General features: G+C 36.8%; 3 protein-coding genes across 4 annotated transcripts; 1 reads left to right on the forward strand and 2 right to left on the reverse strand.

Annotated features, from left to right (window-relative positions):
* Positions 1-7: 7 nt before the first annotated feature.
* On the reverse strand, positions 8-12506 carry LOC139947895 (suppressor APC domain-containing protein 2-like). 2 transcript variants are annotated; one of them, XM_071945740.1, is made up of 6 exons: positions 10422-12506; positions 8421-8569; positions 2245-2382; positions 1764-1865; positions 1083-1235; positions 8-701 (listed from the first exon to the last, which is right to left on the reverse strand). In XM_071945740.1, exons 1-6 carry the CDS (start codon positions 11182-11184, stop codon positions 573-575), a joined length of 1434 nt encoding a protein of 477 aa, XP_071801841.1. In that variant the 5' UTR covers positions 11185-12506; the 3' UTR covers positions 8-572. The 2 variants fall into 2 exon arrangements, with proteins under 2 accessions (XP_071801841.1, XP_071801840.1); XM_071945739.1 differs by having other exon boundaries at positions 2245-2400.
* Positions 12507-12656: 150 nt separating this feature from the next.
* On the reverse strand, positions 12657-21604 carry LOC139947893 (WD repeat-containing protein 46-like). The gene is made up of 14 exons (XM_071945735.1): positions 21542-21604; positions 20564-20848; positions 20002-20120; positions 19525-19612; positions 19022-19188; positions 18369-18519; positions 16928-17063; positions 16286-16385; positions 15717-15870; positions 15084-15231; positions 14653-14747; positions 13930-14025; positions 13482-13589; positions 12657-13041 (listed from the first exon to the last, which is right to left on the reverse strand). Exons 1-14 carry the CDS (start codon positions 21587-21589, stop codon positions 12919-12921), a joined length of 1818 nt encoding a protein of 605 aa, XP_071801836.1. The 5' UTR covers positions 21590-21604; the 3' UTR covers positions 12657-12918.
* A 78-nt stretch (positions 21605-21682) lies between these two features.
* LOC139948083 (cell division cycle 7-related protein kinase-like) lies at positions 21683-27600 on the forward strand. The gene is made up of 10 exons (XM_071946113.1): positions 21683-21793; positions 22384-22605; positions 22719-22805; positions 23395-23533; positions 24063-24156; positions 24388-24530; positions 24834-24945; positions 25080-25503; positions 26041-26190; positions 26960-27600. Exons 2-10 carry the CDS (start codon positions 22449-22451, stop codon positions 27373-27375), a joined length of 1722 nt encoding a protein of 573 aa, XP_071802214.1. The 5' UTR covers positions 21683-21793; positions 22384-22448; the 3' UTR covers positions 27376-27600.
* The last annotated feature ends 218 nt before the right edge of the window (positions 27601-27818 follow it).

The following is a 27818-nucleotide window of genomic DNA, read 5'->3' on the forward strand; positions in this document are numbered from 1 at the left end:
CCCCAAAAAACTTTGTTTTCCTGTGACCGTATGGTTGCCGGTGCTTACCAACTTCATTAACTTCAGTCGAGCATCCCTGCTCATGGAGGTCCAAGTATCAACTCTTTGCAACAGCTGATAGTGAAACAACTCCTTCAAGGAAGTACGAAGCTGTGACACCAAGTGATGACCATCTTATTCACTCCTTAGCAACACATCAGAGTACTTCCAACATCAACTTCCTCATACTTGTGAATCAGAATAAGTTTCCCTTTGTACTTGCTACAAATCTGTCTTCAAATACAGGCACTTACAGTAACAGGTTGCATATAAAAAGGCACATTTTAACAACTTTGAACCTTTCACTTCTCAGGTCAACCCGGACCAATCCTTATAGTCCTGTGAACAGACCTTATGCACTTGACGTCTTTAGAATAGGGCGCCCTCTCACAAGGCCAAGGAGCCTCCTCATTGGCCGACCCTGTGTGCGACACATATAGCGTACAAAATTGTGCATTTCCATAGTTTTCTCATCGTTTAACCTGTAAGATGGCGGCTGAATGACGTCAATGCATAAGGTCTTTTACCTTTCATCAGATGAAAGTTGTGTTGTTTGCTATCTCACTGATGGGTTTCTTGCCTCTGGATTCAAACAGCTGTCTAATGAGGGCTGCCTTGTCTTTTTCCAGCTGGGTTATCAATTCACTTTTCTGTGACACCTCCTATTGAAAAAATAATAGTACTAAATTAAACAAATTGTTTTCAAAGTTCAAAAGTTATGAGAAGTAACAATAAAACACAAGTGTACAGTTTCTTTTAGAAAGTCTTAAGAATTTATCTTTTGTGAATGACAAACTGAACCCCCCCCCAAAGTTCATAGTTTGATCTTGAAATGGTTTTCTTGTTACATCATCATCATTTAGCTGAATTAATCTTTAAACAAAAAATGCAAATCTGATTGTTGTTAGTAGTAAATTTTAATCACAAGATTTTGCACCAAGTTGATTATTTCATCCTGTAAGTTAAAAACAAAAAACAAAAATTACAAAGATTTAGATTACTGACTCTAAATCATCCTTTACATCATCAAATGCAAATCTGACCTTGGTAAGTAGTCTATTTTGATCCCGAAGTTTTGCTACAAGTTTGTCGTTTCCACTTCCACTGCTAGATGTGCTGCTTGGACGTAGCTTTGTTGGCGCCGATTGTGAGGGCTGAAACTTACTCATAGCGAGGTTCATATGATCTGGAAAGTCCTACGACAGGTTTTAAAAAAAAAGGGTTAAGCGAGAAAATGGAACACAATTTCTTAGTAGCTAGCAACAAGAAAGAATTTTGCAAAGGGCGTTGTATAGTACTTTCTTTACTTCAATGCACAATGATCCTGCCATGTAGCCATAGCTAGTAGCCACCAACTACGACATGCCTTAGTCTTTTTTATGTAACACAAGCCACTCCGCGAAAACACATACCTATGAAAATTTGGGCTTCATAGTGTATTTTTTTAAGGTTGTTTATACACTGTTCATGAATATGACTTCATTTTACAGATGGAAATATTTCACAGAAAAAAAAGGTTCTAATATGAAACTTCATTATCAGTAAGCTTTTAAGCTAAAACAGTGATGTTTTTTGTCTTCATCATACCTGTATAGTATCTTTCTAAACAAAGTTTAAGCAATTCCTTTTCACTGAGAGGTCATAACCAGCAAAGGTAACACAATCTGTTCCCTCCAAGATTTATGCACCACTTACAAGGTTAAAAATACAAAGTAAAAACCAACCTTCTCTGGGTTTTCCATTAGATGTGTGAGTTGTTTATTGATCTCAAGAATCCTTGCAACACGATAGGCCAAACGGTCTTGTTGTCCTGACGATAAGGTGTCCTAAAAGGAAACAAACAAAGATGAAAAACACTTAAACATGAGTAAACAAAATTGCTAATGTTTAGATTCAGCATCCCAGTTTTGCGTTTCTACTTCATCAATTCAAAGTTATTAATTTGGCATGTACAAGTGTAAATTACAACTTGAAAAAGGGGTGAAATATGTCAAAAGTAAGCTTGAAGAACAGGGGTTCTGTACTTGTGTACCTAATAATGAACAAAGATACTAAGAACTTTGTCTGAAGTTTATGGTTTTGCTTCAGCCATTGATTGTGGCTGTGTTGGAAGGATACAAAACCAATACAAGTACATGCGGTAAATAACCTAGCCTTTCCTGAAGACTCAGACTGACAAATATAACTTCAAATTACTAATCTTACCTCTCCATGGGTAAACTGTGAGTTCCCAGAGTACCCAGGCTGTCTTTGCCTGACGTAGGCTAGCTGCCTCTGGTACCAGTCTTTTGCTCTATCAGCTACCTCTAACCCTTGTAGTAGTACATCTCGCTCCTTCTCTAACTGTTTCATCCGTTTCAACTAAAGAAAAGGTGACAGATACAAGAATGAGAAGATACTCAAAAATCAATTTGCAGAAACTCAGGCAAATACATTTTGGCATGATTTCAAAACAACTATTTGTTTTCAACTCACTGCTCAGTATGAACAAAGTCAATTTTCAGATAAAGGCCTGAAGTTTCTCATATATGTGATAGGAGAATCAGTATTCTTATCAGTTAGTGACTTACACTACAACACCTCTTTTCCTTCAATAACTACCAGGGACACACCCATCCATGAGGTAAAAATACACCTGTCTCCTACTCAATTAATCACTGCAGAACAAATTGTTAAAGATTTCTTAAAACACACATGAACATGAAATTCAGCTGATGAAATTATCTCAATATTTCAGAGACTGATGATGACAGACAGGATGTTTATGGCTTCACTGCAACCCACGGACAAATAGAAAGTTAAGATCACGGTGAAAATTTTAAACACTCAATATTTAAGGGTTTTCAGAACAGATTCATTACAAAGTCCATAAATAATTCGTGCACGGTCTTTTCTGAATGAAAGAATGTAAAAAGACAGATCTACTTATTTTACTAAAAGTGAAACTTTTCTTAGTATTGTTAGAAATTAGAACTTATTAGATCTAGTATGATTAAATTATGACAGGTGTATTAACAGGTCAATATTTTCCCCTTATTTCCCCACTCTTTGGCAATATGCTGAGTCAAGAAGATTGTTGACTTTAAACTGACAAAATATGGTTTTGATTAACTTTCCCAACAAGTGTGGACTGCATGCTGGTGCACATTGTTTGGATACATAACAAAATGCCAAAGTATTTGCACCACAAACAAACCCCCCTACTATTGTGTGACCTCTGGTTTTAAGATTTCACAGAAAACAATGTTATCATAATTAACTTCCAAATGTTTTTAATTTAAACTCTTGTGATAACACTTTCATACTTCGCCTGACTCTTGTTATTACAAAAAGTTAAAAGTGGTTTATAAAAAAGTGTGGATTTGAACATGTGAAGTGGATTAACTCAAAGGTTAAGAATTTCCTTTTTGATGTGAATTGCTTGGGTCAATTAGGCAAGTGTTCATGCATGAAACCCTGGGGGGTTGGAGGAACAACCTTTGTTGACCTTTCTTGAAAATGTGTTCATATAAAAATAAAACATGCATAGCAACATTTCATTGATAATGTACAGCATGAGAAATTGAGTTGAAAAGTAGTTTGAAGAGAAGGGATTATTTTTCTTGTTGATAAATACACTTTGGCCAAGGTTTGTCATACGATCCCTGTTTAACTTTACAGGAAACAGTTATTGTTTACACAGGTTTGGAGAGGATAGTTATATCATATAAAAAATATTGAGAGAAACACACGGAAACGGTAAGATCCACAACAAGTTTAAAACTAAAAATGAAAGTTAATCAAGATTGCTAATTGATGACTACATGAGTTAATGTACTCGATACATTTTGTCAAAAACACGCACAACATTCAACATAATGGAAAGATATCGTCTTAAAACTTCAAAGAAATGCTGTTTAGAAAATTATCTCTTTGCATTTGAAACATGCTGGTGTTGATTTTCTCTGTTAACTTAAATCAAGATACCATAGACCAATGAGAGGCATGTTTCTCTTACAAAATGACTCACAAAATGTTTTTCTTTCTGATTAGGACGCTTGAACACAGAACCATTCTTGTCGGACAACCATACCTCTGGTGGTTGCCAACATGACTTGGCAACATGATTTGGATCAGCAAACAAAAGTTCTTTCATTGTGATAAATTAACTGAGTTGGTTACACACTTTGTGCAGCAGCAGGCTCCACGCATTGTATACCGTAAACGCATCCTGATAAAAGGACATTTTAAGAATGAGTCTTTACAGACATGTGAGATGGATTACAAATTTTAGGTTCTCGTGTTTTTACACAGTTCACAAATCATGTACCACTTTAAGATCATAGTGTGATTAAATTTCTTGAAACTGTCTTCATATTTCGCTTGTTTGGCTGTGTATAAAAACAGTTTTATGGGCGACCCTTTCAGGAATTTCCAGCTTTCCCCTGTTTTAAACATCCTGGATTTAATTAACCCAACTTTTTTTGAAGTTTTATCTTCAATATCTTTCCAGTTTAGAGAATGAAATTCTAATTGTATGGGAAAACATACTTGTTTTGTTTAACGAGCATCATCCGCGCCAAGGTAAATCACAAACAAAAAGAAAAGAATTAAAGGCGTATGTTATTCCTCCCCAAGTTGAGATTTCCAACAGATACCATTAAAGATCAACCTGAGTTCACAAATCACAAATAAAACCAGTTTATTCAACTTTCTAGATTGCACATACAGCTCTGAGAACCAAGCTTTTTAAAAAGTAAAAAAAAACATCCTAAAAAGTTGAAGAACTCTGCTATTAATCTGAAACCTTGCAGATTCAAAGTTAGGTGTTTTAAATAACCTTTGAATGTTGAATAGAGTGGCAATTTATCCTGATTCAGTTCCCATCTCAGTTTTCATCACCCTGACCCATGAACCCTTTAGGTTTCATTCCAGTGATTAATCCCAAATCTTCTAACATGTTTTATATTTATACAATTTAACAGCAAAGAACAAATGAGCATTAGGCCAAAAGTAAGATCAGATTTCCAAATCAAGCCTGGATTCAATTTGACAAATCTATTTATTCCCAGAATCTGCTGAACTTGCACTTATGCTAACATCAGCGTCAGATTTCTACCACCGCAAAGACATTCCTCAGCCACCTTAAGAGTTTGTCCAAGTTTAAGTTTCAGGGTAGGTTTCGACCACAAAAATGTGGCTTTTGATCAAGCCCCCCATTAAACTTTGCTCTGTGACCAAAGCAAACAAACAGAGAAACTATGCACTTGTTACACCACAGTGTTTTGAATAACTGCATACCAGGGCTATGTGTACCAAGTTTTAATGTGAATAGTCTATTTCAAGCAGCATGATGTCCCCGATACGGTAACAAATGCAATCTAAATCTTAGCGTAGGATTTATAAAGCGTAGGATCAATATAAACCACAATGGAAACTGACTGACTGATTTAAAATCATAATAAAATAAAACATTTATAACAACAACAGGTACTCATACAAATTTAAAATCTACTCTGCCAGTGAACACATATACATATTCACTAAATTCTTTTGACCACAAATAAAACAATCTTCAAGGACATTTTATAGCACAAGAACTCATTTTAAATATCAAAATAACTGCCGGGGAAATTATTATGTATTTTAAGGAACAAATTTACTAGAATCTTTTCACCCCTCTGACCCCTCATAAATATTCATCTTTACTCAAAACCCACGCTGTTCAAGTGCTTACTACACCCAGAGGAAACCAATATGCCAAGAGCAAACCCCTTTCTCTTCCATTTCTATAAGATTACACAAAGCATGAATATCACTACCCCCAATAATATCCCAGACACCACCCAGACAAAAACACAAAAGGCCCGAGGTGGTTCTACAGTGCTCCTTTTGTCTGACCCCCATTAAACATTAATGGGAAACAATACCAAGCCCTATCGATTTCACTCAGGGTGGAAGTTGGCAGCTTTTCGCTGGGAATTGTGTAATCCGATCAGCCACTGCTTGGCTTTCGAGGAGGGTAAAACACCTCATGTTTGCTGAGGATTCAACTAAAATCAACCCCTTCTGTTAGAATGTGTCTTCCTTTTGCTTCTTAGCACCCACTAGTGTTTGTAGTCTTGCTTCTTCCAAGTTATGTTGTCTCAAAAAGTTAGTAATAAGTAGTCACGAGGAATGATAGCACCATCTAGCAGCAACAATTTGTTTTTTATGACCTGATGTATTTGTGACCACAAGACTGAAAGGGGTCTTGGAATAAGACTTTGAATAATTTTGTTTGTGAATACCTAAATCTGTTTGTAAGTTGTAACAGGACCTTAAACTAACTGACATATTGTTGCAGCAATAACAAAACATTCTGGAATTCAGTTTTGATTCATTTAAGAAGCAAAGAAGGGATAGACATGTTCGGACATGCTAGACAAAAGGGGATCCTATGAAGTAAATTGTCTGTATACACACATGCATCAAGATAATCCAACTTCCTTGTCAATAACACCAGTGTCCGAATCCTCCATCCACCAACCCACTGTCCAGCGTCCACCACCCACAGTCCACTCAGGGAGCAATTCAATGACCCTTGTCCTTGTAGAAAACTGGACACTAGACAGTTAATCAATTAAACTATTGTGGCAATAGTTTATGATGGGTGTTTGGAAGGCATCCAGAGGAGGATACATCCCACATTGTTAAAAACCTGCTGTATGGATCCATGAGATGACAACATCCATTATTGGACAGTCCAGTTGGACATAGTTTTGAGAAAACTTTGTTGAAGGTGAAACAAGAAAATAAGAATTTGCCCTTCCCTCTGTACATATTCTTATGATTTGCCCATTGCTGTCATTTGCTTGTTTCAATTTAAAAATTAAGAATTAAAAACTTTGGCTTCTAAGCCTGTTTCTGCTTTACATAGCAAGGTTTCTGAACATCAATATTTTAGCACAAACAGCTTTTCCTTTAATTTCTACTTGTAGGATTGTTATACTCACATTTTACTAAGCATTTCTTTTACAAATCTGTATTAAAAGTTATAATGTAAGAGCAAGACTTAGGCTACAAGTAACAAAGTGTTCTAATTTCAAAAAGCACTTTTCGTTTTGGGATTACATGATCACAATCGCTGAATAATTCATTATTTCACCTAGTTTATTGTCAATAGTCAACACAGGAAGCAGAATACAGGTCTCTGTGTTGTTGAAGTGATGCTTGTGAGTTTCCAATATTCATAACATAGACTGGATCCAGGATTGAATTCGCCAAGGTCAGAGTGCCAAACTCATTGACAAATTTGCCAACAAAACACACATGGAAACTTGATGCATTCACTTTTGCTTTTGGAATGTGAGTGAAACTCTTAAAAGAGGCAACAAATATTTACCCACTGAATCAAAGATTACTAGATTGGGGAAATGACTTCATCCAGTAATTTGCTTATTAGCAAAAGATTTATTCTTAGCATGTTTCACCCTGATTGAGTGACAGCAAATTATGTTTTTTTTAGTCACACAAGAAAAGTATGCTTGTTGTTATTAGTTCTTTCAAAACTTCAAATATTCCCTCGCTCCCAAATTACAAATACTCACTCGTTCCAACTTCAAATAATTGTGTGACCAAATATTCACTAGATCAAATTAATTAATTACATAGGCCTACATGTTCAAATAAAATCCATAATATTCCAACATTGCCAATAAGTCAATCCCTAAAGTTTTAGCAACTAAAACCAGGAACCTCTTTCAAACTATACATCACTGGGTTTTTAATTAATTTTTTTATTTTATAATTTTTGATTCCCATATAAATCTAATTGATTGTGGACCTTAGCTAGCTGTCTCGGTGATAAATGGCTATTGTTTGAAAACACATGTTTGTGTAATTCAAACAAAGGAGAAGGTGCAGCTGCTATATTTAGATAGAAAGTATAATAATTAATAAACCCATATATGAATGATCTGAATGAATGGCTAATAAAATATTAAATAATACAATGGGCAGCTGCTTATGGTAGTATTCCGATTTTTGAAAGCATTTTCTTGTTACTCAACTAATTTTTTAGCAAAGTTCAAATTACAAGGGGAGAATCTCTGAAGTGGAATTTGAACCTGTGTCTGCTGTATAGACATAATGACACTCAACCAACTGAGCTATCTAATGTTGGCAGTCTTTGTATTCGCTCAATACATATATTATTTTTTCATGGGTACCAGTTCAACCAAAAAAAAAACAATTAAATTTTGTTAACCTGGTAGTTTCCCTTGTGATGTATTGCTTGATATAAAAGTTTCCTACAAAGTTAAAATTTACAATAAGTGAAGAAAACTGCTATTTTTAAAGAGAATTTCCCAGAAGAAAATTTGTAGAGTATGGCGAGAGGAAAAATAAATGTGAAAACTTACCAAATTATAATCAATACCATTGGTTACAGTGTGGCGTCTTGGATCATCCCTCTTGGTGCGTTCTTTGGTCTCGGGTCTCGGTTTGGGTGAGTGACCAGGGGAACGTCTCTCAGGATGACTACTGCTGCTTTCAACCCTCTTGCCTTCAACTTCAAGAAAGTGAAAGAAAACAATGTAAGCGGTTATTTAAAAAAAAGATCTCAGCTAAATTTAAATTTGTATTCTTACATTTGCCTATAATAGATGCTTTCACCGACTAATTGAGTAACTACAGAAATGTCAAATGTACATTGAATTGTACAAGCTACTTAAAATTGCAGAAGTTTGCAACAGCATTCTCATTTCAGGGGTAAAATAAGAAGAAAACTCAATCCACATAAAAGAGTTTTGCTTTTTAAATGTTCTACATCTTGCCTTTAATAACTAAACCTATATTGTGTATTTTAGATTTGAGATTAAATTAACCATTTTAATACATCAGGAATTCTATTTATGAATGCTTTTTAAGAATGATTACTCATAATGTTACAATTTGGTTTCTTATTTTTTAATTTGTCCATAATATGTCAGCGCCCTAGAGCATGTCTACATGATTAGGGGCGCTACATTAGTTTGGGTATTATTTTTTAAACCTACCAATTCTTGTTTAACAACCATTATTTAATACTGATGAAAGTTAGGGTACTAAAGATTTATAAAGCACAACCTTGCCAATTGTTGATAACATAACTCCCTTTTGAACAATGTGAATTTTTAATCTTTGTACCCTCTTTACATCAACTCAAAAACATGTTGGTATGTCAGGAATGGTTTGTATTGTTAAATAATGAATTTATCTGTTTTGGTAAGATACGGTAGGCTGAATTTCTAATATGGACTTCATACAGTGTACAAACACTCTGCTGCCAAAACGCAACACACCAATCTAGATTGGGCGCTTGCACACTTCACTACACTGGACTGGAGATTATTTTCATAACCTTGTTAGAAAAACCACAAATGATTTTGTATCTATGCCTGATGGCCTTGCTGAATATGAAGTATTTTACTTCACATGGGTGCTTCGGCTACATGACCTTTGAAAAGTACGTATTCTCTTTTTGCTGAAAAGATTTACATGACCCAAAATAATCAACAATTGAACAAAACTCTCTTCTGTCAAACACTCTCCACATGCTCCATGGTTACTTCACTTGAAAACATACACCAAACCTCTTCAAAGGATTAGGGGATTACAGAATTTAGCGCTAATTGTCAAGGTGTGAATTTAACAGGTTTTAACTGATGATATAGGATTGTAATTTCATAGGGCATTGCCAGTGCCACCATTCCCTGGACTTGTCATGAATGCATTATTTGAAAGAGATAATTTGATAAAAGGAAACTTCCCTTTCTCATATAAAAGTTGTCACAAAGAAGCCATTTCAACAATGAAACAAATTCAATGTGTGGTGGGAAACGTTTAATATTAGTCTTTAATATAAGACCGACGTTAAAAAAGAATGATATTAGCGGCTCAACAATGTTGGCCAAGGTGTAGCATGGGTGTAAGGGACTTGTAACAAAAATTGCTAAATTAACACTAATTGTTGATTTTGTTTTGACGTAGGATTAAAACTGTGTTGTAAAAGTCTTCAATTTTGGTCGAAACGTCAGGCAACTAATTTGGTTTTTCATTTAAAATAATTTTTTGAGCTCTTAGTCTTTGCTGATAAATCCCCATAATCTTTGACAACAAAAAAGAAAGTACAATACAGTACAACTGTTTTTAACAGTTTTCACTGAACTGAAAAAGTGAGAACATTTCTGAGAGCCTATTTTAAATTTAAAGTATTTTTTAAAGTACAATATAATCTTATTCAACAGCCATCTATAATTCAATAATAATAAACATAATAACTATATTGGTTACATTAATTGTTCATCATGGATTAAAAGAAGGATATCTGATTCAGTAATTTAGCATAATAATATCAAAAAACACTTAAAACATCTTATTACCAGGGGAACTTGGATGAACATAAAGCGCCCCTTGACTTTTCCTTTGAGGATGTGACCCCATCCTTCCATGCCCATTCACGGGTGCACTTGCCGGGAGTGGGTGCCTGGGTTGATACCGTTCATAGTCCCCGTCACTCCGCCTCGCTGGACGGTGTGAATCCTTCTGAATCCTCGGATGAAACGGGTCATTTGAGTTAATATCACCCGGTGGTGCTGACCTCCTCTGTGGCTTCGTCTCCCCCTTCACACGATGCTTAGGGTAGAGTTTATCCTCACTATATTTAGCTTTCTGCACCGCGAGTTCCCAGTTCCTTGAGGGGTCCATGTTGTTACTTGATAGCGACCGTGGCCTGCCGTTCTGCCCACGGGGAAGCTCCGGTACACTCCGTGCCCTCACAGCCATCGGTCGAACCACGTTATTCGGTCGTACTGTTGCCATATTCGGGTGTCTGTCTTCTCTTCCCTTCCCAACACCCCTTTCATTGTTTAGGGATAGTTTTATTCCACTGCAGAACCGGTCAAAGCTGAGTTTTCCGTTTTTTGGAGCCGCTTTCCTGAGACCGTTTAGAACGCCGAATGGCAGGCCGCTCGATCCGCCCTCGGAAGCCCATCGTTTCTCGATCTCATTCACATGCACCAACCCGCTACCATCTTCGTCTAAAATATCAAACAGCACTTTCAGCGAAGCGACGAAAGCTTTTGGGAACAGGTCATTAGTTTCCAGCGGCCTCGACGTTTGTTTTAAAATAACTGAGGTAGCCATTTCGTTCACATTATCATCTGCACCAGTCCACCATCAGACAACCGTCAGCGCGAAATAATTCACCAGACTTGGTTGGAAATTTTGTTCTACCCGCCGCACATTCTCACATTGGATTCGTCAGGTGCCTGTGTGCGGTCGTCCGTACACCTGTCACCTGTTGAAATGCTGACGGTTTCTAAACACCCCAGAAATCCAAAAGCGAAAATCTTATTTCCAGACATAAAATAAGCCTTTTTTTCATTTAATTCTTGATCAAAATTACTCCAAATTAATAATTATCTAATTTATTTGAACAAAGGTATTATATGAATATATTTTTTATTGATGATGAATCTAACCGTTTCTATTTCGCCTATTCTGCAAAGGTGGTTGGTGTTGGGCAAGTGGGGGCGTTTGTTTAGCAACATGTAATGAAAGGATTTTGTCAGTAGACGTACACAAGCGCTTTCCGATCACAATGCACACGTACAGTGATTATAGCTAGTGGTCGACTTAAAAGCCACAAAAGATACTAGCTAGTTTGTCAACAAACGCGACCATTGCAATTAAAGGCATGGTGAAGAGAGCAAATACCAGGAAATACCAATATCAACTCTTGGGGTGAACAAAAGAATAATTTATGACTCGGTCCAGGAGGTCTTGATAAGATATCTTGACACAAACACAATGGTCAGTTCAGATGAAGAAATTACAACTTGTTTTAGTAACACCAACAGACGAATAATCAAAGTACCCTGCAACAGTTTGAAACATCAACAGCCAGCTTTGAAATAAAAAAAATTGAAATAATTTGTTGAACATGATTGTTAGTATAACTGTCCCATTAAACTTGGGTGCCATCATAAATTCTTAAAAAATGAAATGAAAAATCAAACTCAACTTCAATACCAACGATTAATGCCAAACAAATGAATTAGTAAAAGTCATACAATATTTGTTTATTGTAAACTTTCCAATATCATTTAATAGATACAATTCATAAAATGCAATGACGTTTGTGTTCAAAACATTAAAAATAAAACAATGTGAATTTGTTTTTAATTGAACTGAGAAGCTTTTGTATGTAGTAATCTATAAATTAAAGCAACTAAAACAAAATTGCTCATTATTACCTGATTAGTTTGAATCAAACAATTACAACCAATTTGGTATAGCACAGTCCCAATTTCATAAAGCTACTTTAATGCGGACAGTTATTGCAGCTTTAAAAAATTCTGCTAAGCAAACACAAGCAACAAACCAGTCATGAACCTCACAGTGCGACATGGTATTTTGACTAGTAGGCACAATTGTTTTGTACTGAGTTATTTTGTTAATAATCAGGTTGAACAGAAAATGGAGAAGAGCAGGTTTTGAAACTGTGTACTCCGAATCAGCTTGCCGTCGCTCTACCAACTGAGCTATCTAGCCAGGCTACTGTTGGCGGTTTTTATATTTTGGCTACTGGTATATCTTCTTCTTTTTTTTTGGGGGGGGGGGGGGGGGTGCCAGTTGGTGCCCTTTAACCTGATACTGCCGTGTAGCCAGGTTTATAATACAAGCTAGGAAACAACAGCAGAGGGATCACCTTAATGGGATGCAACTTTTTCAGGTTTGTTTTGTGCAAAGATCCAAGATCTCAGGGTTGTTGGTTCGAATCCCACACTGAACTCTCCCCATATTAATTCAATCAGCAAACAAAATAAAGGTAACCTATCCAAAGCCAAAGATCGCAATTTTTGTTCTTGTTCATATTTATTTCTTGAATCGATCCAGAGCTGATCGATATCCCAGAGATTCCTCTTCCTGCTTATCTTCCACAGCCTTCTTCTTCTTCGTCGCATCTTGTTTCTTGTAACTCTCCTCTCGAAGCGTCTCCTATTTAACACAAAAAAACAACAACATAAAGTTAGTATTATCAAAACCAGAGTCTCCAAAAAGTCGTCAAACAGCAATCTTTAGCCGTTCCTTCCAAAATGGCGGCTACGGCTCTGGCTATAGCTAGCTGGAAGGCTGCATCATCATGCGCTGAAGTATAGGCCGTCATGCGCCAACAATTGAACCCAGAGTTAGAGCTGCCAATTTGGATACCGCATTAGGTGTACAACAAAGATGAAATATTCAGGGGTGAGAACCATTCCTGAAAGAAAGGTCTGACAGTGGGATCCAAAGTTTAGGAGGTACATGTATGTTGAAATGATGGCATTTAACCTTTTGGTAACACCTTTGGGTAAGTCTTGTAAACCAAAATCTACATGCATGTTGAACTCAAACTCATAACATTTGACAGCAAAGGTCATGGGTTCTTAGTTACTCACCCTCTTTTCTTCTTCTTTGTGACCTTGTCTCCTCTGTTCTTTCTTGGAGGCGGAGCTTCGTCCCTTCTTCTTAAACCGTGGCTCAAACTTTGGTGGTGACTTCAAACCCTATGATAAGAAACGGAAATCAATTTTTTTAAACGTAAAATAATGTTTTACTATTGAAACAAAACTAAGTACCTTAAAAAATCAAATGTTTGCTTGAGACAAACTTGGGGGTTTTGTGAGAGAACTTTGACCTTTGTGGTTAATGAGCGGAGAGGTCAGTTGATTGTTGCCAAGAAGTTAATAAGTGAAGTGCAGAAACAGGAAATGGAGTCCAAATTCCAAATAATAAATTTGAGAAATGAACATTTGTGGCTAGGTCAGCTTCAATTGGAGTTTTAACGGTCAGTCAACTACTATTCAAAGTTCAACTCGAGAAACAACGAAAGAGTAAAAATCTTACAAAGAGCTCCTGTCTGTCTTTGTCTCGTTGAGCCATCGTTGCCTTGTCCACATAACCAATGGCGAAGGGGTCAAGGGTTATCATCTCAGGCTGGATCTGAAAGTAGGTCAAGATATCAAAGGTCAAGTTCTGACTTCAATAATATGGGAGATTGATATGGGAACTTAAAACCATCAATAAATATTCATGCATTTTGTTACTCGGGTAGTTTTATCAACAGTTGACAGATTAAAACAGTGACTTGAGGAGGTTATATAGGATTCTTGTAGGAACAATACCCGGTTAATTAAGATTCTTGTAACGATGAGAACCACATTGGCTGTCAAGTGTACTGCCAATTTGAATCGATCAATCAATAAATCATATAGAATTTATAAAGCGTCTAAATCAAAAGGTTGCCCAAAGGCAATGAGGCACAGAAGAAATAAAAAGTCATTGATGGTAGGCCTCCTGAAACAAGTGGGCTTTCAGAAGTGTCTTAAATATGTATAAGGATGTTGTGTCCCTGACGTGATTAAGAAGTTCATTCCAGAGCTTGGGTCAACAAACTAAATCACTTACAAATTTGGTAAAGAGCATGCAAAGATTCAAATAGGATAAAGAACAATTCTGTTGTTGAAAGATGACAAAATGATAGTAAAAACATTGAAAATGTTGGGAAAAAAAAAAAAACTTGCAAACAAAAAGTTTAGAGAAAGAAAATTAGTTTGATTGATATTTTACCTTCTCAAGTAGGGATTTGACTTCTGCTTCTCTTCGTTGTGTTTTGGATTGGTACGGATTGGCTTCCAGTGCATCAAAGTTGGGCTCACCAGCACCTAAAATAATAATGCACATAAAATTCTCAATTTGAAAAAAGGAATTCATCTTTTCAAGTGTAAAAATTTAACATTGAAAGAATGTGAGATAGTATTTGGGATATTTCTGCAGTCGTAAAAACCAAAATCAGAATCTACCACGAGTCAGATTTTGTTAGAGTGGGGAAAGTTGTACGACCTGTCCGAAACCAACGGCTAAGCTTGATCGCTAAATCAACATGTATTGAATTAAAGCAACAAACACCCTTAGCAACAACCACATCTATAACCGAAAGAAACCATTTTTCATACTGCCCGAGTAAAGAGAGCTTTTAGAATACATTACAAGCATCTTACCTGGAATGAGTAAACTTGAATATCCCTTAGAGTGTGTGACTCCCAAGACGTCTTCATAGGGGCAGAAGCTTAACCCACTGACTTGAGACCCTAGGGTATGCCTCATGTAAGGTTTATTCTGAGTTTTAACACAGCAGTCTTTGTAAACCTGAAAGGATAAGAAAAAGTTATATTCTCAAACTCAATACTTATGTAATTAGTAGACGGAGACCAGCTCAATGATAATGTGTTAGAGCCTTGTCACACGAGGCAACTTTAGCAGGCAACCAATAACAGTGTATGCTACAGGACCACTTTGGTAGCACATTCTTTTCAAACATTGTGTTACCATTCCCAAGAATATTATAAGATCGTTCGATTGTGAATGTATTTTCTTCTTAGAGATTGCCTGGAATCGGTTGCCTGTAAATTGCCCAGTGCGACATGGCCTTAGAAATGCAAGGTGACCACAGCACACATTAAGTTGGCCCAGATCAGTTTAGAAAAACATCAATACTCTAAACTTTAATGAAAACTACAATATAAATAAAATAACAGTTTGAACACACAAATAACAAGTGAAAGTTAACTTCCCACAAGAAAAAATAATGTAAGATGTCATTCAAAAATCCTAATAAGACAACGGAGGAATACCTCAACGACGTTGCCAAGCCCAGCAGCTAAAAGTCCCCTCTGACTAAAGCTCAACTCCCCTGCACCATGAGACACTCTGTAGACTTGTAATGGCTTGAAGGTTCTTACATCAAAGATCTTCAATTGACGGTCAGTGCTTGCTGTAGCCATATACCTGAGAGAATCAACCAAGGATAGCGGAATTCAGTCTTTATTCAGTCCGCTACCAAATTATTCAGATTTGACCCTCCACATTTAAACAAAATTTTAGAATAATCATCAGAGGCGTTTTTGATGAAACCATGTGCAACTTTCTATGAATTGTGGTGGATCTGGAATCAAATGAAATGTGGTTAACAATTTGACATTTCAATCAGTATGCTCTGATTGTCTTTATGAGATCGCTGTACTTTGTTGCTGTTTGCAGTGCAGCACAAAACAACAAGGTCCAGCTTACTCCTGAAGGCGATCGTGGCACCGTGATTGAAATGTTGGGTTGTTTAACCACCAGTTCTTTTCAGATAGAGAGCTTTGTATGTACTGATCTCTCCGCGAACCTCATTAGAATACTTAATTTGGCTTAAACTTACAATCCTTTTGAGTCAATCGCAACAGCTCTGATTGCTGATTTATTACAAAGCATTTTGACAACAGGCTCTTTAACATTGGGACTCCAGAATGTGACAGTACCTTAGAAAACAAAATCAGAAAAAGAAAGTCAGTAGCTGTGTTTAACATGGAAAAGATAATGATATCCAAGTATCTCATGTCAAATTCAAAAAAGCATGAAGCTGTTCAGCAAAAGAAAATGTTCAGCACAAACAAAGGTTGCTTTGTAGCAATGGGTTATAACTTACAAGCTTTATTAAGTATGGTCCTAAATAGTGGAGAATCTGTGCAACAAAAAATTTCTCTTAGGCTGAAAAATCTCACAAATGCTACAGAATAACTTTATCACATAATTAGTGATTGGACTAGGTAGTGATTAGTAATCCATTTCCAATAGACATTATGCATTGACGTCATCCAGCCGTCATCTTAGAGGAAAAACTGTGACAAAACAATCGAAATGCACAGATTTGTATCCGGGCGCACAAGTTTGACCAATGAACAACCTCCCTTTGACCTCTAGGTGAGGCACCCTACTGTTACGACGTCATGTGCATAAGGTCTATGATAAACAATTGTTGTTTGAGCCAGCAGAACTGATAATGAAAGTGTTTAAATCTTACCATTTGAATGTCCAAGATGAACGATAGCATTGTATGGGTTGTAGGTCATAACGTCAAGACGACCACATCTTGTGTTGATATTACACACCATCTTACCCACTGAGGTGTCTAGGTACTGAAGGTAACCAGCAGCATTCTAAAGAAAGTAACAGTAATTATTTAAAACCTCCTACTTTTCACAATATTTGTCAGTAATATTTGACTAACTATTCAGAACCACTCATCTGTATCAGTTGTGTATGGTTGGACAACTGTGTACTGCGTAGATTTATTGACTTCATGATATCTGGTATAGTGCATCTATCATTCAAGTTCTGTAGATGATACTGAATGAAATGGCCATACAGTAGGAGGGTTGACTGTGTACTGCGTAGATTTATTGACCACATGATATCTGGTATAGTGCATCTATCATTCAAGTTCTGTAGATGATACTGAATGAAATGGCCATACAGTAGGAGGGTTGACTGTGTACTGCGTAGATTTATTGACTTCATGATATCTGGTATAGTGCATCTATCATTCAAGTTCTGTAGATGATACTGAATGAAATGGCCATACAGTAGGAGGGGTGACTGTGTACTGCGTAGATTTATTGACCACATGATATCTGGTATAGTGCATCTATCATTCAAGTTCTGTAGATGATACTGAATGAAATGGCCATACAGTAGGAGGGGTGACTGTGTACTGCGTAGATTTATTGACCACATGATACCTGGTATAGTGCATCTATCATTCAAGTTCTGTAGATGATACTGAATGAAATGGCCATACAGTAGGAGGGGTGACTGTGTACTGCGTAGATTTATTGACCACATGATATCTGGTATAGTGCATCTATCATTCAAGTTCTGTAGATGATACTGAATGAAATGGCCATACAGTAGGAGGGTTGACTGTGTACTGCGTAGATTTATTGACCACATGATATCTGGTATAGTGCATCTATCATTCAAGTTCTGTAGATGATACTGAATGAAATGGCCATACAGTAGGAGGGTTGACTGTGTACTGCGTAGATTTATTGACCACATGATACCTGGTATAGTGCATCTATCATTCAAGTTCTGTAGATGATACTGAATGAAATGGCCATACAGTAGGAGGGTTGACTGTGTACTGCGTAGATTTATTGACCACATGATACCTGGTATAGTGCATCTATCATTCAAGTTCTGTAGATGATACTGAATGAAATGGCCATACAGTAGGAGGGTTGACTGTGTACTGTGTAGATTCTTTCACATGTCATATTGCAGGTTGGTAAAAACTATCTTTCATTCAGAACCACAGTGGGTGGTATTAAATGTTCATACAGTAAAAGGGTTGACTATTAGCACGGTTGCATTCACAACGTGATATCATTATTGTAGATTGGCATTTATTTCTTAATTACTAATTTACAAATTTAAATTCTGAAGATTGAGAAGATTCTTACCGCTGTGGCCAGGAGGAAATGATGCGGTAGAAACTCCATCTTTAGAACATCATGTAAATTCTTTATACAGTGGATCTCGACGCCTTTGTTGTCGTACATATACAACCATTTCTTCTGAGCAACGGCGAGCATTGTCTCCAAATGAAGCCATCTTGTATAAAAACAGAATGTAGTAAGTTTACAAATCCTTGGGTACTCTAATAATTTGTGAATATAGAATCAAAAACTGCTAGGAAATCGGTAGAGCATTTTATTTCTAAGTAACGGCTTGGGGAGAAATTAAAGTGCAGATTTTAATCCCTGTCGTAACACCTGCGTTCTTGGGAAGGACACACATAACTGCTTCTGATACCCAAGGATTTAGCGAGGGTAGAGATTGTCAATGTGAATAATTAGCAGCCTGTGTCTCCATTTCGTCACAATTGGAAAACAGCGCACACAACTTTGTTTGCATGATGTATTTCGATTCGTTTTCAATTTTGCATGAAGATCGGACCGGGCTTCTGGCCTACTTTAGCAGCAGCTGAACTAATATAAGACACTTTCATACTTAGCATAAAAGCATCTAATACTTGTAAATTCTTATTATTACAAACTGATATAATTTGAAGGGAAGTGTTATTTTTACCAGGACATAGAATGTTTCACTGTACCTGACATCTCTGATGGACTCCATGACGTTGATTTCAAACATGAGTTTCTTACTAACCCAGTTCATTGCAGCTAAATGACCAAGACGACCACCAAGAAGCAAATGTCGACCATTCCTCGTGTAGTTTAAGCGATACGGTCCAAACTGCTCAAGTTTCAGATCAAACGACTTAAACACAAATAGAAAGTAAAAAAACAACCGAGGTCCTTTTAATTGATAAGCCGTTTGCCACCTCTAATAATATTTTCTCAAGTATTGAAATATGAATTCCATGTTTACCTGACAAATTAATTTATAATTTAGACAGCTTTTCTTCTCCAGGCGAGGAAGATATAACCATTCAAATGAGATACTGAACAAAAAGTCAGTCAACAATTCGTCCATACAAACGACATAATGTTGGGACCTGATAATATATTTTTAGTCCAGTCAGCAAGTCTACTGCGGTGACGACTTCAGGGGAATTTGGTCAAAATTGATATGTTTTAATAGTATTTGACAAACCTTTGTAGCGCTTGCAATGTCCACTGCTTCAGAGATGTCTTGTTGTGTAATATGAAATGTTTCTTCTCCTTTTTCAGCTTCTAAGAACCTTTGAACATAAAATGAGTAGGAAAAACAATTGAAAATCTCGTCCCAAAACAAAAGATGTGCTTTTAACTTTCCTGTTTCTTCAAGTTATTCAATGAACCATTACAAAATACAGAGGTAGACAAAAGAGAAAACAAAGGGATGATGAAGCAAATATCGCAGGAAAGACCTGTTCCAATATGGCAGCCTTTTTAGTATTATTGAAAAAGAAAAAAGAAACAAAATAAAACTAACTATTTTGACTCTTAATGCAAGCCTTGACCTTCGCTCTTGTGAAGTGGATACCACACACTGTACAGAGAGAATTTACTGTTTAAAGGGGTATGATTGAAACAAAAGAAGAAGTATAACACTAAAACTGTTGGACTATTTTTTTTCTTGAGAACTTACCCACTTTCTTCAGGCAGCAGCAGCTCAGTCCTCGCTGCTTGCTTAGCAGCTTGTTCTTGTCTTTCTTCATATCTCTTCATGTTCTTTCTTACTCTTGTATCTGGCATTGTTGTTCCCGTCTGTTTATATTTCGAATGAAAATTTAAAGATTGCCTTTTAAAGAGAACTAGTTGAGATTTCTATACAACTCTTGCATTAACTCAGTTGTTGAATATCCTGCGTTCTGTAAGCATGAAGCAGAGTGCTATGAAAATTGGCCCTGAATCATTATCAGTAACCGCGTATAAAATAGCACTCTGCACTAGTTGAAGACGTCATGGATAATAATAAAAACAAACACCTGTATTCCGCCTTCCAAGACCACAGTACAGTCAGTACATACAAGTATACATAAAGCTTGGTTATGTCTATAATTAATTTTGACACGAAGTCTGCGATCCAGATACCAATCTTCTATTTTTAGCATTAGTGCAGAGTGCTATTCAGTGAATTCCCAATATCTTTCAATAATCAAATTGAAGTAGTCAAATTTGACAAGATAAATGAAGGCGTCACGACTGACCGGTTTGCTTTTCTTTCCTCGTTTATACTTCTGTATCCTCTTCTCAGGAATGGGAGCAGGTCCATCAAACGGGTCAACTTTCTTTCTTGAGTTCAAGAAATCTTTCTTCCATTGTGGCTCTTCTTCATCTTCAAGTTCATATCCTTTTGATTTTGTTCTCTTCTTAGGAAATTTCTTGGGTTGTGTTCTTTCTTGTTGTACGGGTTCTGAAGACTCTGTTGTTGCATTTTCTTCAGTGTTTGTGTCAAAATATCTGGTTGGCATCTTCTTCTTTGGCATTTTTCTCTAAAAAAGAGAGAACAAAAAAACATTTGTTTTAACTTTTAGTCGAGTTCAGTTAAAAAAATTTCATTAATATTCAAGTCAATTATAAAATTCCTACCCGGACAGAGGTTTGGTAAAATTGTCTTTAATTTATTTTTAAAAATAAAGTTAAAATCGGCTATAGACTGCTAAACTTTTTAAATATTTCTTTTTATTTATTTATTAAATGATTGTAAAATCAAAACAAATTAGTCAAATTATTTTGATAGAAATTAGTTTATTTTGATTTTAATGTTCAATCCTATATATAATATAATTTAAAATCAATATAATTACAAATAGTTATTAAAACTATAAATAGTTTGTTTTAATTATAATTTGTTTATAATTATATTATTAAAAGACAAAAATGTAAAATTAAAACAAACGCACACAAAAAGTAACAGAGTATTGCCATCAGATATCTGTCAGTTATGATTTAAATAAGTTTAACATATTGCGATCACTGACTCGGCATGATTATTTTTTTTTATTTATGTCGGAATTACACGCAATTTGGATTCACAAACTGTGTGGCAGGTGAACAGCCTCTCAGTCTCACTCAGGAACGCAGAGAAAAAAAATTTGACAAAATACACTTGCGGAAATGTAAATAAGCAACACCATTTAAGTAAAACGCAACATAGATTGCTGACAACATCAATTTATAAACACCTTTTTAGAAGAGTCGCCAGAAACACGTTCCTCCATGGAAGTCGCCATGTTGAATATCAAAGGTCAAACCAGCAAGGGTTTTAATTCACTGGTACCCGGTATTTGAGCATTTATAGTTTATTGGTGTAACGATAGGAACTAAAGTATACCAGCTAAAAATTTCGCGCGAAATTTGTGTACCATTACGTGGATACAGATTGAATGGGTAACTGGGGAACGCAGCAACAAAACATCTTTATTAGACTAAAACAGGTAAATTAGTAACATTTTATTATATATTTGTAATGTTAAAATTCGTGAAACCAGCTGGTGGCTTTCGTTTACCTTTTTATGATGTTTTTAAACCAGGACAAAACTGATGTGTTGTCTATACAATGTCTACTCTACTCTAGACTCTATCTACTGTTTTTGTACTGGACTGATTTATTTACTAAAATTTGTCTTGACCATGTCCATGTTGACTTGTGTAACTGTAAATGATTGTATTCATTTGTAATCTGGTTCTGGATCTTGATGGATACTACGTAACACTCCTGCTGGTGAAGTCATCCGAGTCAAGCACGTAGTCGTATGGATTGCTTATCAGTTTTGTTTTGTCATGTTTGTTGTAAAGGGCTAAGGCACCTTTAGTTTTATATTAGAAATTGGGGAAAAAATAAGATTGTTTTTTTAAATAATATATACAAAAAACAATTTTTTTATTTTTTATTTGCAGGTACGACAATTTAAAACTAATAGCAAAAATAAAAATAAGTATTAGAAAGAAAAAAATACGAAAACCTAAAAATCATACAAAAGATTATCCTATTTTTAATTAACACTTTTAAGTTTTCTTTTTGTAGGAATTTCGGCAATTTATGCAGAGAGGACACTGCGATTACCCACTCACTTGACAAGTCCTCAGAGAATGGCAAACATGACTGTTGGGGGAAGCACCACCGGATCTATCAGCGCAGGAAGTGTACATGATATTAACGTTGATGTAGTTGAGGTTCCATGCACCCCAGTCAACGTCAGAAAACGAAAAAGACGATCATTTGCCGAGAGCCCAGAGGGGCCAACTGGTGAGAAATCAAAACATTAAATAAAACAAAAAAGTTATGAGTTCACAAAGTAGCTATCTTCACCAAATGTTTCATCATTGTTTTTTTATTTAAAATGTATTTTTTGCTAACAGATGAAGTGAGAGCAGAGATTGAAGGATTGTTGACCTATGTCCCTAAAATCGACAAGGTTTTCAACATCACCAACAAGATTGGAGAAGGTAAACATCTAAAATCTCATTTCAAGGTTTGATAACTGTTTTCAGGTCTGGTATAAAAACGAAGGTAACACACCTCTGTTGCCCTGGTTTTGGCCTTGGTGCCCCTTGGTGTCTCCTGGCCGAGCTGATAAGACTAGAGCACAGGACTCAAGCTCTAGTGTTCCTGATCAGCAATGTGTGGGTTCAAAATCCCGATTGTGACACTTGTGTCCTTGAGCAAGACACTAAACCATGAGCTTTCCCCACCCAGGGGTAAATGGGGCTTACCCTAAATGGGTACATGTGAGGGCAGAGGTGGTTATTGTGATTGATAAGCTTAGTGCGCTACATAGCTGAGATGGTTAAAGAAATTATATGAGGCCCAGTGACCGGGGGTAATAATGTTGAAGCGCCACTTCGTGATGGACCTGAGCGCTAAAGAAGCCACTATTATTAATATTATTTATAAGTTTATGTAACACTTAAATATTTTCCTATGAAAATGTCCTTGCCCTCAAAGGGTGAAATTCCAGGACTCGTGTTTCATCGCGGTACAGTTTAAATTTTGAAATTTAAAAATGTTTTAAAATGTTCTTGTTATTTTTTTTAGGAACTTTCAGTTCAGTGTATCTTGCCCAGGTCAAATGCTGTGGACCTAAAGTCAAACAGCAGTTTGCGTTGAAGCATATCATCCCAACCAGCCATCCAGAGAGGATTCTGGGAGAACTGCGATGTCTCCACATGATTGGGTAAGAGTGAAATCCAAACGAAAAACAAAATATTGTGGATAATTGCAAGAATGGAATTTGACAAGGTGACTGTCTATGATGATAGCAGACCTGTGGCTGTTCATACGGAATATGAACTCTGACACAGTTACTGCACATACGCACACTAAGGGGGATTCATGTGACGGCCAGCTAGCATGCAGTACCTGGGTTTGAGTTTATAAATCCTTGTACAGCCACAGACCTACTATAATGAAGACAAAAGCGTGACAGTCCTCTTTCAAATGTAGACTGTATGCCAGATTGCCAGTGTGCAAGATTGAGAAGAGCAAACTTTGAGAGGTCCTTTGGTTGTTCCAAGTTACTTGAATCAGAAAGCTCAGCTTTACAGTTCTGTTGCCCTGGTCTTTGAACCTCTTCAAACACTTCTTTTAAGCTTGAAGGTTTTCAAATGGACCCGCTCTTTGCAAAATATAAATAGTTGCCCTTTGCAAAATTAAGTTGTATCAACTTGTATTGAATATTTTGTTATTTCCACTTTTTGTTTCAGAGGAAAGGACAATGTGATGGGAATGAAGCTAAGTCTGAGGGAACGAGATCATGTTGTCATAGTAATGCCATACTTTCCACATGACAGTTTCCATGTGAGTAATCAGCAGTCAGTTTATCTAAACCTTTTTATAAAAAAGAATTACCTTTTGCTTTCTGTTCTTGTTTTGCGTGGACACATTGAAAGACTGTTCTCCCTAAATCCTCAGTATCTGTGAGTTCACAAAAATATTACCTTAAGATCTTCCAAACATTACCTTTGAAACAAGAACTTTGTGTACTCTGTTTTAACAAATCTTAACAAATATTTCTTTCCTTTTTAACAGGTATTTGTGAGGAAGATGATGCTTTCTGAAATGCGAGAATACATGCGTAATTTGCTTCTTGCGCTACGCAGAGTGCACCATTTTAAGGTCATTCATCGAGACATTAAACCAAGTAACTTCCTCTGCAACCGGAAACTCAAAAAGTAAGACCCCTGGTTCCATTAATGAATATTTGATATAAATGATTGTTGTGTAGTAGCCTAGTAGTCAAGCTCTGGTGTTTCTGATCAGCCGAGTGTGGATTCATTCCAACCTTGAAACTTGGGTCCTTTAGCAAGAGAGTTGACCATCATTGCTTCAACCGTCCTTCAGTATGCTGCATTCTCCTAATGAGATGGGATGGTTTCAGGAAGACTGTACATGGAAATTAGCCTTAGGCAATTTGATACCAAGTCAGCTATGCCCAGTGTAATTACTGTTAATTAATTTATTATTTTTTTCTTCAGGTATGCCCTCGTTGATTTTGGCCTTGCCCAGAAAGTCCCAGGCTCAAAATGTCTTCTCTCGTCTGCACCCTCAAGAAAAACTCAAAGAGCGAAGCCAAATGTTCAGCAGAAGGTAGCTTAATCTTTACTTTCATAATTTGTGTTTGAGATTTTAATTTTCAGTAAACACTTAAACAAAATACTTTTGTTTTTGTTTTTTGAGAAACATTTAAATGTAGATGTTTCTGTTTTGCAATCCAAACTCAGAATCCATTGCCGGAGAAAACCTCTGAAATCAAGCGCCCTCAGTCTATCCCTCGACTCACTGAGCTGGATCCAAACACCTTCAACCGTACCATTCCCAAAACGCAAAACACCTTCAACTCGTCATTCCTGAAAAACCCGAAAGGGACGCCCCTCGTGAAGACCTTCCAGCAACCTACCATCATGAACCAGAAACGAGTTGTACCTAAGAAGCAAGCTCAGAGTGCCACAAAACAAACGCAACAGCGGCAAGGAACAACAAGGCTGAGCTCTGGGTCCTCCTCATCAGTGAAGACGTGCAATTGTTTTGGGATACTCCAAGTATGTAACGTCTGCACCTCAAGGAGTGGTCAGGTTGCCCCTAGGGCAGGCACCCCAGGATTCAGGTCACCAGAAGTTCTACTGAAATACCCAAATCAGACAACAGGTGAGATGTGACAACTACTTTCAAAGACAATTTTTATTATTATTACTTTCCATTTCTGGTTATGCAACCAAGGATGCCCCATAAGTGAACTTAATCACTGTAGCTCGCAAGCCTAAGGAAACCTGTAAATGAAGGTGCTTGTTTGTGAACCAAAAACCCCAACTCTTCGACATTAAGTGTTCTGAGTTCTTTTACATAAGACCTTTGGCCTATTGTCCTATCCAAAGGACAAAGCAGTTTTGGTCAAGCATCTTGCTCAAGGACACACCACAAAAGCACCAGAGCTTGAGTGTGGTGCCCTTAACCTCTCGGTCACAACACACCTTAACATACAATCATGAAACAAGGGACAGCTAACATACTGGGTAGTGCACTGAAGAAAAAAAGTCAAATTCCTCTCTCTACTCTCTCAAATAATGGTTACCAAAAATATATCACAGACAGGACCATCCATGATCCGTCCTTTCCAAAATGTTTCAGTCAAAAAACTTTGATTGCCCGTACTGAGTTTTGACTGTTTGTCTTTTTGTCTTGCAGCGGTTGATATCTGGGCAGCTGGCGTCATCTTCCTCTCCATCCTAACGGGCCGATATCCATTCTTCAAAGCTCAAGATGACATGACGGCTCTGGCTCAAATCATGAGCATCGTCGGAACGGAAGAAATGAAGAAGGCTTCTCGGGCATACGGTGAGTTGCAATTGAGATCTTAAAGATGTTAAGAGAAAAATTCATCAGATAAAAATCCCGATGATGATGGAATGGAAAGTTTGAGAAACATGGTTCCCTTATATTGTTAAATTTGTTCAGTTGCATTTGAGGCCCAAGAGTAGGATTCCAGAGCAATGCTAACTGCAACCCAGGATTGAAATTACAATGTCCTCTGTTGCAATAGTCTTGGCTTCATCAGTACCCTTTCAAAAGTTTCTAATAAAAAAAAGTGCCTTTCTGAAAGATAAAAGTCTTTAACAGGCATGTTATTTCTCAGGATGTTTTCTGATTTTAGGGTTTTCTCAATATAGAAAGAAGTATAGCAATCACCAGAAGGAGAAAGAAATAGTTCCTATTTGTTACAAACCAATGATCATGAACCGAGGTCTGTAAGATGAACTCTTTACACTTTACTCTTTCCCTTATAAATTTGCAAGTGTATTTTGTTAGCTAACATTTTTAATGTACTTTTTTATTTGGTTTGCGGTAACACCATGTGTGTATCTACTTGCCAGGTAGAGTTTGTTCTTTAGAGAACTGTCTTGCTTTATTCTACTGCCGCGAACAGATGTTCGGGGGTCCGGGAGACTTCTCAATTCTGAACCCGAGCGGATGGTATAGAAAATTGGCTGGGACTACTACTTAGCTTATAGGATCGTGATTAACTGTACTGCCGCGGAGTCGGTTCTTAAATTGGTCACAACGTTTCAAATCCTATATAACATTTTGAATGTCATGGTTTTTGCAGGGAAGGAAATCACTAGCAGTGTCAAGTTGCCTGCGATGAATCTTAAGGCAATGTGTGTGCAGCTCAGAAGCGACAACTCCAAATCTTACACCCCATCGTCGTCGGACAAGAAGACTCGCATCACAACGCCGACAACCAACGAAAAACCAAACCATAAAAACAAGCGACGACGCATTACAGACAGTCGCACATCGTGCGATAACACTCCAAAGACATCACCAGCATCGTCAAAGCCTAAGGCGAGGTCCACACGAAGCCCGCCCTCTAGAGTTGAAAAGGTTGTGCCGACAACGCGACCAGGGTGTATACCGGATTCAGCGTATGATCTTCTGCAGCGCTTGCTGGATCTGAACCCGAACACCAGGATATCTGCGGAGGAAGCTTTGAAACATCCATTTATTAGTACAGTGCAATAGTTTATAGAAACATTGTCAAGAATGCTACTCCATTTAAAGGTGGGGTCAAAACTTAATTGGTGTGAAATGCTGCAGCTGTTGACTGTAGCTTGATTTTTTGAAACGAGGTGGTCTAAAAAACCACAAATACAACTTCAGGGCTTTTGCTTTTTAAACCAACGTATTAACAATGATATATTGCCACAGTGCTACAGTACCACAGACCTCTATTTTGATCTTTTTTTAAACAGTTTTTTTTTTACAAAAAAACGAAATGTTTGAAATGTACAGTTGTATTATACAGATGAGTTTTTTAATTGTAATTGAATGAACATAATATGATAATATCATTTTGTTTTTAGATTACCTAATTTTTTTTTTACAGATTTGATGTGCTCTTCATGTGTTGGCGTAAGTAAAATTAAGGCACTCTGTAGATTTATATCTCTTGTTATGACTGAGGC

Source organism: Asterias amurensis, chromosome 15, assembly GCF_032118995.1.
Source record: "Asterias amurensis chromosome 15, ASM3211899v1".
In the NCBI taxonomy this organism is placed as follows: Eukaryota; Metazoa; Echinodermata; class Asteroidea; order Forcipulatida; family Asteriidae; genus Asterias; species Asterias amurensis.

Coding starts and splice junctions, on each gene's coding strand:
- LOC139947895 (XM_071945739.1), bottom strand. CDS start 11,184: ATGGCTACCTCAGTTATTTTAAAACAAACGTCGAGGCCGCTGGAAACT. Junction 1,866..2,244: donor CACAGTTTACCCATGGAGAG/GTAAGATTAGTA, acceptor GTTTCCTTTTAG/GACACCTTATCGTCAGGACA. Junction 702..1,082: donor AAAATAGACTACTTACCAAG/GTCAGATTTGCA, acceptor TTTTTTCAATAG/GAGGTGTCACAGAAAAGTGA.
- LOC139948083 (XM_071946113.1), top strand. CDS start 22,449: ATGGCAAACATGACTGTTGGGGGAAGCACCACCGGATCTATCAGCGCA. Junction 24,946..25,079: donor AGCCAAATGTTCAGCAGAAG/GTAGCTTAATCT, acceptor ATCCAAACTCAG/AATCCATTGCCGGAGAAAAC. Junction 25,504..26,040: donor ATACCCAAATCAGACAACAG/GTGAGATGTGAC, acceptor TTTGTCTTGCAG/CGGTTGATATCTGGGCAGCT.
- LOC139947893 (XM_071945735.1), bottom strand. CDS start 21,589: ATGGCGACTTCCATGGAGGAACGTGTTTCTGGCGACTCTTCTAAAAAG. Junction 19,613..20,001: donor CTGCTGCCTGAAGAAAGTGG/GTAAGTTCTCAA, acceptor TTATGTTCAAAG/GTTCTTAGAAGCTGAAAAAG. Junction 17,064..18,368: donor ATTTCCTCCTGGCCACAGCG/GTAAGAATCTTC, acceptor TACTTTCTTTAG/AATGCTGCTGGTTACCTTCA.